General features: G+C 35.9%; 1 protein-coding gene across 5 annotated transcripts; it reads right to left on the reverse strand.

The window, feature by feature from the left end:
* Positions 1 to 789: 789 nt before the first annotated feature.
* Positions 790 to 14106, reverse strand: EMB2369 (tRNA synthetase class I (I, L, M and V) family protein). Of its 5 annotated transcripts, none has more exons than XM_028207344.2 (20): positions 13516 to 14106; positions 11833 to 11977; positions 11686 to 11742; positions 10565 to 10684; positions 10379 to 10483; positions 9896 to 10119; positions 9747 to 9813; positions 9506 to 9660; positions 9079 to 9343; positions 8715 to 8909; positions 7808 to 7887; positions 6045 to 6107; positions 5817 to 5898; positions 5286 to 5363; positions 5116 to 5217; positions 4805 to 4977; positions 4491 to 4668; positions 2809 to 2886; positions 2014 to 2145; positions 790 to 1358 (listed from the first exon to the last, which is right to left on the reverse strand). In XM_028207344.2, exons 1-20 carry the CDS (start codon positions 13884 to 13886, stop codon positions 1116 to 1118), a joined length of 2913 nt encoding a protein of 970 aa, XP_028063145.2. In that variant the 5' UTR covers positions 13887 to 14106; the 3' UTR covers positions 790 to 1115. The 5 variants fall into 5 exon arrangements, with proteins under 5 accessions (XP_028063145.2, XP_028063144.2, XP_082744430.1 ...); XM_028207343.2 differs by having other exon boundaries at positions 790 to 1367; XM_082888304.1 differs by lacking the exon at positions 6045 to 6107.
* Positions 14107 to 14384: the final 278 nt, after the last annotated feature.

Consider the following 14384-nt stretch of genomic DNA (forward strand, 5'->3'; position numbering starts at 1 on the left):
ATCTTTTTACCACTTTCAATGTACTTACCTTATGTGTTAATCCATCATTGGTGTAATGGGTCTTCATCCATGTTTATGTCAAATGATATGCTAACATGAAGTGGTATATTAAAGATAATATAATAAGGTGATAAGTGTAACATTATTTAATTTTGCGGTAGGAACCATATCCTGATTGAATTAATGTTAGATAAGAGTCAACCATGGTTACTTAAATAACCAAACTATAATTTTCCCGCTGATCAGCTTTAATACTTTTATGACATGAGCTTTTAGAAGTGTAAGATCGAATTGTAATATATCTACTAATCTATCGTTTAGTTAAAAAAGTAAAAAATAAGAGTAACAGCCAAACACATATCATTTGTTGTCAAATAATCTAGAAATTATTTATTGAAGAACTAGCAATCCATTCCATTGCCATACTCCCTTAAATATAATCATATTTTATAATGAATTAATATTATACAAATTGACCTTATTGTTTGTGGAGCTAATCATATTATGAATTTATTCTTTTGCTTTGAATTCTAAAGTTTATTATTATAAATCAATTGATTTGTTAATTTGCGTAATTTTTTTCTTCATAATAAGCTTCCCTTAGTAAGTAAGATCAATTTTAATGAAACATAGATAGTCATGTTGTGCAATAAATAATGGTGTTACGTGATACAAATTGTAATTATCAAAACAATTCGATTTATTTTTACTAAATATATTCAATATTCAACTTTAAATACTGAATCGAGTTATCAAAATACCACACACCCATTACAAAACTCAAACAACTTGAAATCAGACCAATACTTCTATACCACACCACATTCATTATGGAATGTTCACAACCATAAAGCTCATCAATCGAGTGAAAAAGGGTTAGCTTTCTACATAGAGCTTTCATATTAGTTCTCACCAAATCACCCCAAACACTCTGAGTGTACAAAAGAATGTTTAGCAACAGAATACAAGGAAAATATGTTCATTACAATTTACAATTAGCACCTGCCAATCAACATTTCAGACAAAAGCACAACTTTCTATGGTTTAGAAATTTCTCTGCTGCAAATTGACTTGGTCTATGTTGTGTAGACTTTCAATCTTCATACATGGGGGCACTACTGGATGCCTGCCTTGATGTTTTGGGGCTCCAATATGACATTCAAAATTTTACCGGGAACATAAATTCTTTTTCTGACATTTCTACCGTCCAAATATTTGGAGAGTTTTTGGTCAATTGAAGCCAGTTTGAAAGCGTCATCCTCTGTACATGTTTCTTCGACCTGTATTGTACCCCTTGTTTTCCCATTAATCTGAACTGGTAGGACCACTATGGACTCTTTTAGGTAAGCAGGATCAGCCTGCAAGGTCTCATAATCAATATGACAGAAAACTCATTAATTAAGTTCGACAGAAAATGAGTCTAAATTCTTCAGAGACTAAACAAATCTATTCTCGTCTTTAATAAATGTTTTAATATAAATAAATAAATAAGAAAAAGAAGAAAAAAGAAGATGAATTTCAAGTTCTAATAACTGACCAAGACCCCAGCCAAAACCATATATAAAAAGATACAAAATAACGGGCAAGTTTCTGCATTAATTTGGAGATATAAGTGGTGTCTCCTTATTACTCCAACTTCTGTACATTCAAGCCATACGTGCAGAAACTTGTCAAAACAATGAAACAGTAATATTTTATGACTAAACATTCTTGATCTTTCAAGATAAATTGACGTAAACGTGACTTGTGTGCAGCTTTCTAGATTCACTCTAATTTCATCTTGACAGATGTTTAAGAACTCGAAATACAATCTTTTTTAGCTCGTGGTCTGCAATATGGAATAAAACAGTATGTCTTATGACTCATGAGCATAGTCAATCTTTCCACCCAGACAAGCAGCAAGGGGACATAGTAAATCTTTCCACCCACCCACCCATGGAGGGGGAGAGATTTACTTGATGTGAAAGATGAACCACACACAATGCCATATTCAAGAAAAATAGAAACCCGTACCTTTGGAAAAGGCTCGTATGCCAGCGAATTTGAGTGTCCCAGCCGAGACCAAAGCTCCTCAGCCATGTGAGGAGCATATGGTGAAAGCAATAAGACAAATGGTTCAATGGCTGACCTTGGAAGTTTATCCCACTACAGATGCGAAAATGCAGAAAACTGATTAGATAATTTACCAAAAAATTATATAATTGACGGACAAATAAAACATAATTCAGGCCATTAAATGATGTGAGCAAATCAAACATATGGTATAGCACACCAAGACTACCAAACAAGCAACTGGTTCACATGTAGACGACGCTTTCTTTCTTAAAATGGGCGTACTCAATGAAGAAGACTCCTGCTTACAGGGAAAGGTAATAAGTGGCCTTACTCTCACTTTCTTTTCACTTTTTTTTTAGGTTCCTTGGGTTGGGAGGTGAAGTGTTGAGTTGAATTGCATGTTTCAAAAGGGTATTATTGTGAACAAGAGCAATAAGACAGAGAACCCACACTCTCTCATTTCAGCCATCACTTTCACCAACTTCTTCATTTTTCATTTTGCTTTTGTGCCTCTACAATAATTTAAATGCCCCATATTCCTGGTGTGAAGTGTCTCACACCTTCACAGCAAACAAACCTTCCAGTACAATTAATTTGTCAATGGGAAGCTACTAAAAGTGTAAAACAAGTTACTGTATCAGTATCCCAACATATTACCAACGACCTAGGGAAAGTATCAATTGCAGTAAATCACATGCCCATATCAAGAACAACTTGTTAAGGAGCCAAATGACAGAGATAGATAATAGAGACCTTATATGCTGCATTAATGAACTCCATCATTGCAGAGATTCCAGTGTTGAACCGTGTCCCTTCAATTTCTTCTGTGACCTACAAGTCAAACCAACTAATTGGTCAGAGCTTCATATTATGTTCAAACTACACCACCTAGGGGCATGATGACATCTAAAAGACATATCTGCTTTAGAAATGCGCCAAACACTAAATTGAAAGCACTTGTATAAACTGTCTTTACTTTTCATTTCTCCATTTAAGCATCAAAATCCCCACACATTATTATTATTATTATTATTTAAATCTTTGCTCCCCTTCACACATATTACGCGTTTTGTATCATGCAGCTTTTTAATTTCAATTTCCAAAAATTCAAAATTTTCAAATTCAATGAGTGTGACACTATACACCCACCTCAAATTTTACCACCCTTACCCATGCCAATGCAACATATTAATATGCATTGGTAAACAGTGTCCAATAGCATGGCTAAAAAGGGGTGACCCAGGAATCAAGTCTCCAGCTAATGTGGGGCTTTAGGTAGAGCATGCTCAGTAGCATGGCTACGAGAAATTTGATTACAGAATTTAAAGAAAATAATAATAAATTCAATTTTGTGCTCTCAACAAGATTATAATAGCATAGTTTTATTAGAAGCTTAAAGTCAAATATCAGAAACTTAACAAATATACAGAACTGTTCTCATGATCACAAGCTTGAAGTTATCTTAATAGAGATTAACAGAGATTAACTTAAAAGATGAATACCATGCTCATTCCCACCAACGGGCTTTGTAATAATCACCTTAACATGGTAACTCACTGTATCCCATGAATTATGCTCGGGTCAAAAACTGTGACCCACGGACAGCAGCCAAACCAGTTATAACACTACATCTCATGGTAAGAAACCAGGGCATGCAGCCAATGAGAATGGGAAGGAACAAATATTGTGGCTGCTGCACAAATGGGATTTAAAAAAATTTTGAAGAGAGAGAGAGAGCAACAAACTACAATGCAAAAATGGATAACTAGACCACTAGCTTGGTGAGTTGTGACAACAATGACCAAAATGGATGTAAATAATAAGCTTATTATTTTTAACATTAACATTAAAAGGCCATGCACAAAATCTAAAAACAGCTCCCTTCTAAATTTAGAAAATAGTACACACTGCTATACGTATTATTTTGTTTTAACATTGACTGCTTCCTTTATTTTATAAAAACGGCATGATGTCCATAAGAGCAGCTTCTTTCCATAAAAATTTTATTTTTATTTCAATAATTATTTGTAGACTTAAAAAACATGGTTCCTATATCTTCAGATATGGTGGTCAGGTGACTTTAGATTTAGAACCATACATATCTTCGACATTGATGAGAGGCATCACTTAGTATAAATAAGCTTTAGCAATATTGCATAGCCTTCAGAGAGCATCTTTTAAACACGCGCGCACACACTTTCACACACACAATGTAATAAACAAAACACAGTAGTCGTGAGCTCTATTGTATATTCTTTCGTTTGGTCATAAAATTGCTTATTTACCCAAAATAAATAAATAAACAATACAAAAATTCAAAACATATATGTGCCCTATGGCATTCCAATTTCTAACTAAATGAGACCTCAAAGAGTAGAAGAGGCAAGGAAGAAAAACTAATAGCATAAAAAAATAGAAAAAAAAAAAAATAATACCTTATCAATGCATTTATGGAGAGAACGAAGTTGTTCCAATAGAGGCTCATTGTCAATTATGACTGTTCCATCTCTGAATGTACCATTGGGTAAAGGTGAACCAACTATCAATCTCCAAACTCTCCCCAAAAATCGATGAACGCCTTCAATACCACCAGTATTCCAAGCTTTCGAGTCTCTAGAACAAGAAAGGTCATGCAAGAAAGGAGCAGATATAAAAAGTGAGCTTGCGTATAAAAATTGCAAGACATGTTCTCAAGTTTAAAAAAAATAAATAAATAATTATAAGATACTTTTTTTTAACAGAAACCTACCTAAATGGGCCCATGAACATCTCATACAAGCGAAGAGAGTCTGCACCATACTCAAAAACAACATCATCAGGATTCACAACATTTCCCCTGCTTTTACTCATTTTATGAGCCCGGGCAATCAACCGAATTTTGGGATTGTCTTTTAACACAAAAGAATCACCAGATTTCATTACCTACATAAGGGGAAAACATAATTCCAAAAACCAAAAATAAAAAGGTGAATGCCAAAAATAATAGCCTTGTCTCTACTAATTTTAGTGGAATGCATCAAGATGGGTGAGAAAATATATAACACATGCAGAAAAACACACTTTTTCATCGGGTATTCTTTCTTGATGATGCTCTCCGAACACATCAACAGAGTCTGCAGATATGAAATTCCCATCTGAATCTCTGCATGCCATATATTGAACCTGCCACTTAAATCATTAAGAACTAGCAACGGGCAAACATTACTTTGTGACCAAGCAACTTTACTTACTTCCCCTAGGATAATCCCCTGGTTTATGACACATTTGAAAGGTTCTTTTGTTGATACAACACCAATGTCATAGAGAACCTGCAACAGAGTTTGAATTAGAAGCATTCAAATATATGTATACAGCACCAACAAAAGAAATACGGTCACAAATTTGGTATCAGAAAACAACTATGGATGGCAGCAGGCTTTAATTACTAGCCAGCCTTTGATCATAGACAGCCTTGTTTTCGAATTTCGGTGCTTCCTTCATCACAGTGCTTCTCAAATACATACCTTACCAATTGGGCTCTCCATCTCCCCAGACTGGCTCAGATTACTATGGTAAATAAACTTTTCTTGAAAACCAGAACACAATCAACCTACAATTTGGCTTGACTCATAACAATCCTAGGTATATCTTTTTATGATAACAACAATTAGATGTGTTCCAAAAAAAAATGAATATTGCCTATAATGCTGCATGGAAAGGGAGACACCAACCAGCAACAAGGACACATCAAAATACAGTACAATACAATTTGGAGCACAAACCTTGTGCCAGAACCTGGAATAAAGTAAGTGAAGAACAGCATGTTCAGCACCGCCGACATACACATCAACAGGGCTCCAATACCTGCACATGAAAGATGCTAAATAGAACTCTGCATCGCATATAATCATCTCTTAATAGCAAATGACATATACATAAAACAGATCCCCTGTAAGAGACCAATGTAGCGTCAAACTACAGAGATTTGTGTTAGCAAAAGTGGTCGTTACATTTCTTTCATCTTATCAACCAACGCTTCGGAATTGTTAGGGTCCATAAATCTCAAATAGTACCTGGACACGAGCAGAATGTAAGATGACTAAGAATCTAATTTATAAAAATAAATAAATAAATAAAAAATGAGTGTAACTAAAATGAGAATGTTGAGAAAGATGAACAATGCTATGAGAAAATATAAAATAAGGCATAAATGCATTAGGGAAAACATAGAAGTGACACCATAAAATGAGCGAAAGCTGTTTGAAATGGAATGGCCATGTACAATTTAGACCAATTAACATGCCTGCAAGAATGAGCGGAAGTCTTAGAGGACCTCATGTCCTCTGAACTTACTTCTTTTATTTAATAAATTTCCTCTTGTTGCAGATCAAAATAAATAAATAAAAAGGAGTGATTGCTTCATGTTAAGTGTGCTTAAAAAAATAAAAGAAGGCCAAGAAGGACTTGACTGGGACATGGCTTTTAATAAAGCCAACAGCAGAAAAGAAATCCATGTAGTTGACGCTAAGTAATTGGAACAAAGGCTTGTTGAGTTGACGAGTAAAGTTATATTATTTTTCTCTTCTCACACATGACCACAGACTAGCAACAGCTAAAATACTGATGATGCCACCTTCCTAAAATGACAATGATATAAAACAAGATTTTTAAAATTTAAGGTGTTGTTCCTGCTTATTGATACTAAAATTGTATGCACCTTTCTGAAAAGAATAATTTATTTCAGACAGCTCACACATGACTATAGTTTAGATCATACAAATAGCATACAGCTGATAATCAGTAAACTGACATTCAACAAACATGTCACATTATTAAATTTCTCCTTTCCACTTCTAATAAGTCCAGCATCCACTCTCCTCTCTCTCTTTTGACAAGTCCAGCATCCACTCACCCATTCAACCAAAGTATGTTGTTTTTGTGCCGGGCCACAAAAGTGGAATATATACGATAGAAGACATTTCTTTCTTCTTTGCTCTTAACTCTTTGTTTTCTTCAACAAACCACCCTCTATATCCTATGTCCCTTCGGGCGTCTCCATGTTGCACTCTCAGGTTTTCCTTTCTATTCATCTATGAAGCACCGACACTTCAAAACAAGTGCCGTATTCGTGTTGGACACACGGACACTTCGGGGACACGCTAACACTTCGGGGACAAGTATGGGACACACCACATGGCGTGTCCCCTTATTTAATTAATTTATTTTCAGGAGACACGCCAGGGGACACACTTAGGGACATGCCAAGTTGTCTTTTCTCCCATTTTATTTAGTGCTTTTGATGAATGTTGAATGTTTATTATTTTTTTCTTAGATTTAAATTCGTAATAGATCATCCATAAAAAAAGATATAAACTGTAAGAGTTAATTTAAAAGTGTTTTTAAAAATAAAAAAATATAATTAGAGTTAATTTTTGTTAATATTGATTGTTTGTGGATGTAATACTAATCTAGATAGCAAATAAAAATATATGAAAACATATTTTATTGCCGTGTCCCCGCCGTGTCCGTGTCCCCATTTTTTAAAATTGCCGTGTCCCGTGTCCACATCCACATCCGTGTCCCTGTCCGTATCCGTGCTTCTTAGCTATTCATCTTCCCTGAACTTAAAGTACTTCAATGTTTATCAGAAAAAAAGAAAATTCTGGTAAAAAATACAGCGCTCATAAAAAACAAAGAAATCTCAATACCATTGCACCATTGGCACTAATACAGTAAAAATAAATAAATTTTAAAATTTGAAACAACAGATTACCAGCATGAACCAGCCCACTGCGGCATGGTATTTGTTTCGCGTCTGGCAGGCTTTCCCAACAAAGGATCAGTGGTCTCAACCTGAAAATCAATCATCCAAGTTTACATGTATGAATATTAAAATGAAAAATAGCTAGACAATTGCTAACAATTCAGAAATAAATAATATGAGAAGAGCCAGCATGCTGGCTAAATTGGTGTTGAGGGCGTTAATAGTGGACATGTAGTCCAAAGTAACAATAGTTTGTTTGAAAGATAGGTATGACTGAATTTGCAATACTGCAAATGAGAGCAACTGATCAAATAGGTGTTTTCATTTGCCTACTCATTCGTGATGGCAATTCATGCTCCATACAATAGTAGAGAAGTTACAGAAAAGAAAAAATTTAAAATCAGAGTAACATCCACTTCAACTTTCTACAGGATTCCAAGCATTTGTTCGTTTTGCATGTCTTCTCAGCTATCAGACAAAACTAATGACTAGCCAGACAACAATTTTGCCATGAAGAGTTTGATTTTGAGATCTTGGAAATGGAAATTCAAGCACACGTGTGTTTGATTTGAGATTATTTGAACAAAGATGTACACAAGCAGGGGGTGGTGGTGAACTAACAGTGCTAGGTAAGCGTTTTAGGCAATTACTGCCATTTTGACATCTCCAAGTACAAACTCAGATAAGTAAAATACTGCAGAACTCATCAATCCATCTGTTAACATAAATGACAAAACAAAAAGGACAAAGAAAGGAAGAACACATCAAGAAACTGCTTTTGAAAGATTTTAGCCAATTATTAACATTTTCACATCTCCAAGAACAAAATCAGGAAGTAATGTAATGAAGAACTCATCAATTCATCTGCTAAACATAAATGACAAACAGATAAGAGAATAAAGAAGGCAAAACACACCCAAGAAACTGCTTTTGAAAGTGGTGGTTCTCCTGTCCCAGTGGGAGTGAAATCATCCAACTCAGGAAGGGCAAGAGGCAGCTCACTTTCAGGAAGTGGAACACCCTCACCTGTGTCCTTCAAGAAAACAACTGGGATGGGCTCCCCCCAGTAGCGTTGCCGAGCAAAAAGCCAGTCCCTCAACTTGTAATTCACCTAAAGGAAGACAAGTTTCACACAAGATCAATTGTATTGAATGGTAGAAGCTAAAAACACCTCCAAATTCCCTCTCCTGCCCTCCCATCACCCCTCAAAAGGGGAAAAGAATACTTCAGACAAACTAAGAAAAGTACACCTTTCTAGATAAACAACCACTAAAAGTTACCTTTTTGTTCCCATTTCCAATTTTCTCCACCCATTCAATGACTTTGGAAGCAGCTTCTTTACTAGGCAAGCCATTGATGTCCAGCCCCAAAATTGGACTCGACGAATTTACACTAATACCTTCACCTGAGTAAGGTCTTTCAGAATCACCAGAACTTCCACCATCTGGCATCACAACCCAGCGGATTGGAATATCATATTTCAAAGCGAACTCATGGTCGCGCACATCATGTGCTGGTACAGCCATTATTGCTCCTGTACCATAGCTGCAACAGAACATGCTTAATATGTTACAGTCAATTCAAATCCTAATACTTCACTTTATATCCTACAAAATAGATTAGACAGATATCGCTATTAAGCATAATTCATTAGCCAATGCTAAAAATAAAGAGAATATAAGAAATTAAGAAAAGGGATTTACAGACCTCCCTAAAACATAATCCGCAATCCAAATAGGGATAGCTTCACCATTAGCTGGATTTCTTGCATAACCACCACTAAAGACTCCAGTTTTTTCCTTCTGAAGCTCAGTCCTCTCAAGGTCACTCTTTCTAGAAGCAAGCTCTTTGTATTCCTCCACCTGTGCATAATATTTATCATCTCGTTTATTATCCATGGTCAACAAACCTTTGGGATAAAATTGTACAAGGAAACATATGCACATACATATTTGCTTTGGCCCTTGGATACTATTGATGACAACAAAGAATGCTCTGGAGCCAGCACTAAGTAGCTGCACAGAAAGAGCAACTAATTGCAATGGGCTGAATCATCGCAAAAGAAGTAAATAAATGAACAAAAACCAAGACATATACGTTGCTCCAAAGATGGTATCCGGCCTGGTTGTATAAACAGTAATTTTTATGTCACTGGCCTGCCCATCTGTGTCAAGAACGCAAAACTCCACCTCAGCCCCTTCTGACCTCCCTATCCAGTTCCTTTGCATTTCCTTCACGCTTTCAGGCCAGTCAAGATCATCTAGATCATCAAGGAGACGCTCAGCATATGCAGTAATCCTGAGCATCCACTGCCGCATTGGCTGCTTGGTAATCAACAATGATACTGTAAAATTATAAAAACATTCAACAAATAAAAATACGAGCAAAGTATCAAAAGAGGGACAAAATGCTAACACATGACAGAGCTTTTTTATTTTTTTTTTGATCAACAACGAAATTTTATTGATTAATCAAAAAGAGGAAATGAGCATAAGGCATCCTCTACAAAAAGAAGCAAAGAAGAAAATACATAACCCAAACAAAGACCATCCACGAAAACAGAGCATCAAACCGGCATACCTTTCTTATAACTGGATGACCCCCACGCTCACTAACACCATCCACCACCTCTTCATTTGCCAAGACAGTCCCAAGAGCAGGGCACCAGTTGACGGGCACTTCAGCCTGCACATAATATTAAAAGAGTGTCAGCTCTGCTTTTTCATTAACCAAGCTAAGAAACACTGAACTAGAAATAAAACTGACCTGATATGCCAGCCCTCTCTTTAAAAGCTGCAGAAAAATCCATTGTGTCCATTTGTAATATTCTGGTTCTGTTGTAGAAATTTCACGATCCCAATCATATGAGAAGCCTAATGATTTAAGCTGAAAAGTAATTTGACTGTTAACAACTCGAGAAAGAACAAAACCATTTGGAAAGTTAAGGGAGCAATATTCTATATGCAAGACTGAATTGTCAATTCAAAAGAGAAGACATTTTTATCCATAAAAGGAATGCCAGTTCACCATGCTTTCAAAGGGATCAGGAATATGCTCCTATTACAGTTAGTAAAGTTCTGCATCCCCTCTTCATATGTGCTGGACGAGAACACACACTATTGAGTAGAAGAACCCAATGCCTTCAAGTTTCTTGGAGAATAAGTTATTAATTTCTTCACATAAGAAATGTTGCAGAGTCCAAAAAAATGATCTACCTTCCCCATTCCTTTTTCTATGCAAGAAAGGAAGAATGTGGGACAATGGATAAGCTAAGTCTTTGGTTTATATTTGGAAAGGAAATCTTTGGTTTACAATTGAAAAGTAATTTCAGATCATTTTCTCCACAGCTAAAAATGCAATAAAATTTGTGCGTAGAGGAAAAAAATTGTGCCTGATTTTGAGATAACAGAATTGATTGGAGTTTATCCATGGTTTCTCAATTCATGCTCAGTGATTTTTCACGAAAACTTTGTTTGCTTTATTTCGGCCCTCTTTGATTGATTCCCTTTAGGGTAGATTTGTCTTGTTATCACTCTTCTCTCTCCATTTGGCTAAGAAAAGAGGAATTCTTTACAGCTTGCACAGCTGCTGGAAACTATATAACTTTCTGCAACTTAAGTTCATAAAAATTGGCCCATGAATTGGATCACTTAAAGTTTTATTACATAGGCCACATTTGGTTTGCATTAATTTAACCAATTCAATCTTTAATTTAGTGATTAAATCAGTCCTTGGTCAATCCACAAATAAAATTTATACTCGATTCATAACATATGCATAATATATTGAACCAAAACCACAAGAAAATGCACTGAATAATTGATTAATTATCACCTATACATTTTTATTGGATAATTTAACGAAAGAGATAGAAGAAAGAAAATGACCTGGGTGCGGAAGCGGTCAATATTCCTCAAAGTTGTGAGTTTTGGGTGGGTTCTTGTCTGTCAAACACAACGTAGAAAATTAAGATCAGTATTAACCATTGTTGAATCACCAAAATGTAAACCACTTGTAGTAATCGCAAAGACAACCTCAATTGCATATTGCTCGGCAGGCAGCCCAAACGCATCCCATCCCATCGGGTGCAAAACATTAAAACCCTGCATACGTTTAAATCTAGCAAGAATATCGGTGGCAGTATATCCAAGAGGATGACCAACATGTAGCCCAGCTCCACTTCAACAACAGTCAACGGAACACCAAAACCTCATCAAAACAAGGCAACTCGCAAAAATATAGTAATTTGACAGTAATTAGCAAATCAAAATTACATATATCGAGTATTAATCAATCCAAATATCTTAAATTGAGCACTTAGCAGAACCATTGAGATACACAACTATGCAAAGTCATAACATCCACGTAACGCAAAGGCAAAACAGACCAAAGATGACGGGGAACTCTTTATTTAAGGGAGTTCCAATGGACTTGTGCTGTCTTTGCAACTTTTTGGGTGCTATGGTGGGAGCGAAATCAGAGGTTGTTTGAAGATAAGCTTCGGGAGGTGGACTGTTTATGGGATCATGTTTGTCACTTATCTTCTTTTTGGGCGTCGGGGAACTCTTTATTTAAGGGAGTTCCACTTTTTTTGTTAGCTAGAGATTGGTTGGCGGTGTGTGCTTTGTAAGCTTTTGCTTGTTTTTAGTCGGTTAGGGATTTTTTTCTGTTGTCTTTTCATTGTTTTGTATTTAGAGGATGCCTCATCCTCTTCCCTCCTTTTTCAGTTTTATCAATAAAGCTTTTGTTGTTGATCAAAAAAAAAAACAGACCAAAGATGACCTGGCCAGTCATGATTCTAACAACTAATTGCAGAGTTGATCATTCAGACCTTTCAATTCATAGATGTAGATCTCGGACCTATGAATGGGGATATTCCCAAAACTCACAAATAATCTAATTGTGAGTTTCTCTAACAAAATGCAGTTGACACTCTTCTCCACACCTAATCTTGTTGTGTTCCTTGAATGTCATGCAAACCGAGCCCACACAACCAGCATTATACATCTCTCTTTCAGAAGTCTGTAAGAGTTTTCCCCTAAATTTTAACGAATAACACTTCTCACACTATAGCACCCCTAAATTTTGAATTTTGAGAAATTAACACATATGGCTCCCCCAATACTCTGGCTCCTCCACCATTTTTTCTTTCCTCTAATAAGGAAAAGTTCTCAAAAATTGATTCTGTTTGAGGTTAATTCTTCTTGTTTTCATTTTCTTCCACACCAACTCTAGTCATTCCTGTTCTCAAGCATACGCTTGCTTAAAAATTAAAGGCATTGCTTTCAAGCAAAAACCTTAATAAGACCATCTCCAATCCTTCACCAATTTCTTCATCTAATTTGATTCTAAGTTTGAGTAAAAAGCTTGATTTGATATGAACTACTCCAATCCTCACGTCAAAATCTTCTAAAAATCTCTCCTTTTATCCCAAATTTCACTTTCCACCAATTTTTTTATTTTTATTTTTTATTTTAATCTCCAATGCTTCATCTTTTTAAATTTTCAAATCAAATTCAAATTTTAGGAAGGATTTGATGAAAAAAATGAAAGGATTAAAATTTGAGATAAAAGAGGTGAAGGATTGAAGATACGCTAAATTGATATGGCATATCACAAAGCTCACAAAAACAAAGTTTTCCACTAATTCACTTTCTTCCACACACACACACACACAGACATATATATATATATATATAGAGAGAGAGAGAGAGGACCTAGGGTAAGGGAACATGTCGAGAACATAGAACTTAGGTTTAGAAGTATCGACATCATCAGGCGTTCGAAAAGTGCGATTGTCCTCCCAAAAACGCTGCCACCGAGGCTCAATTTCATGGAAAGGGTAAGCCCTCCTCTGTTTCTGCTCCTCGATGACTTCTCTGCTCAATTCCTCACTCACAACAGTACCTCCATTACTACCCAAACTACACACTCCAACACCAAAACAACTTCTTCTCCTTCTTCCTCCTCCCCCGCCGATTGTGTGTCTCCGCCGCCGGGTGGACAACAGGAATGTGCGGCAGCGGAACGGAGGCGGTTGCGGAAGACCGTGAATTTGGAAATGAGATTGTGATGCTTGTAAGTTCATTGTTGATAGGGTGGGTCTGAGGTGTGAGGATTGGAGTGGATTGGTTATGTTGAAGATTGAAGCTTTTGTGTGTTTGTGTAAGAGATAATGTTGGTGTTTGGTGGTAAATTGAACCGATCGGCCCGAATGAGTTGGGCCAACCCTTGGGAGGAAGTGTCACCATTGATCGGGTGAAATAGATATAGGGCAAGTACACATTTTATTATATTTCAATCTCTAGTTTTTTTTTTTTTTTTTTTTCAGGTTTTTAATTGTTACACTTTAATCCTTAATTTCAGAGTCAATTCAAAATTAGTAAGGAAAAGAAATTGTGAGTGGTAAAACTTGAACTCTGACATTACACAACTATCATTTTGATAATTAAACATGACACGTAATAAAATAATTAAACAGTGCTCTTAATGGGATGATTGAACTTTGAAGTTGATCGAATAATGGGTAAAAGAAATTAGAATAAGTTGTTTATTATTACTTGTAATATTACAAAGATGAGACACG

Source organism: Camellia sinensis, chromosome 9 (genome assembly GCF_055761805.1).
Source record: "Camellia sinensis isolate YWXY chromosome 9, ASM5576180v1, whole genome shotgun sequence".
NCBI lineage: Eukaryota > Viridiplantae > Streptophyta > Magnoliopsida > Ericales > Theaceae > Camellia > Camellia sinensis.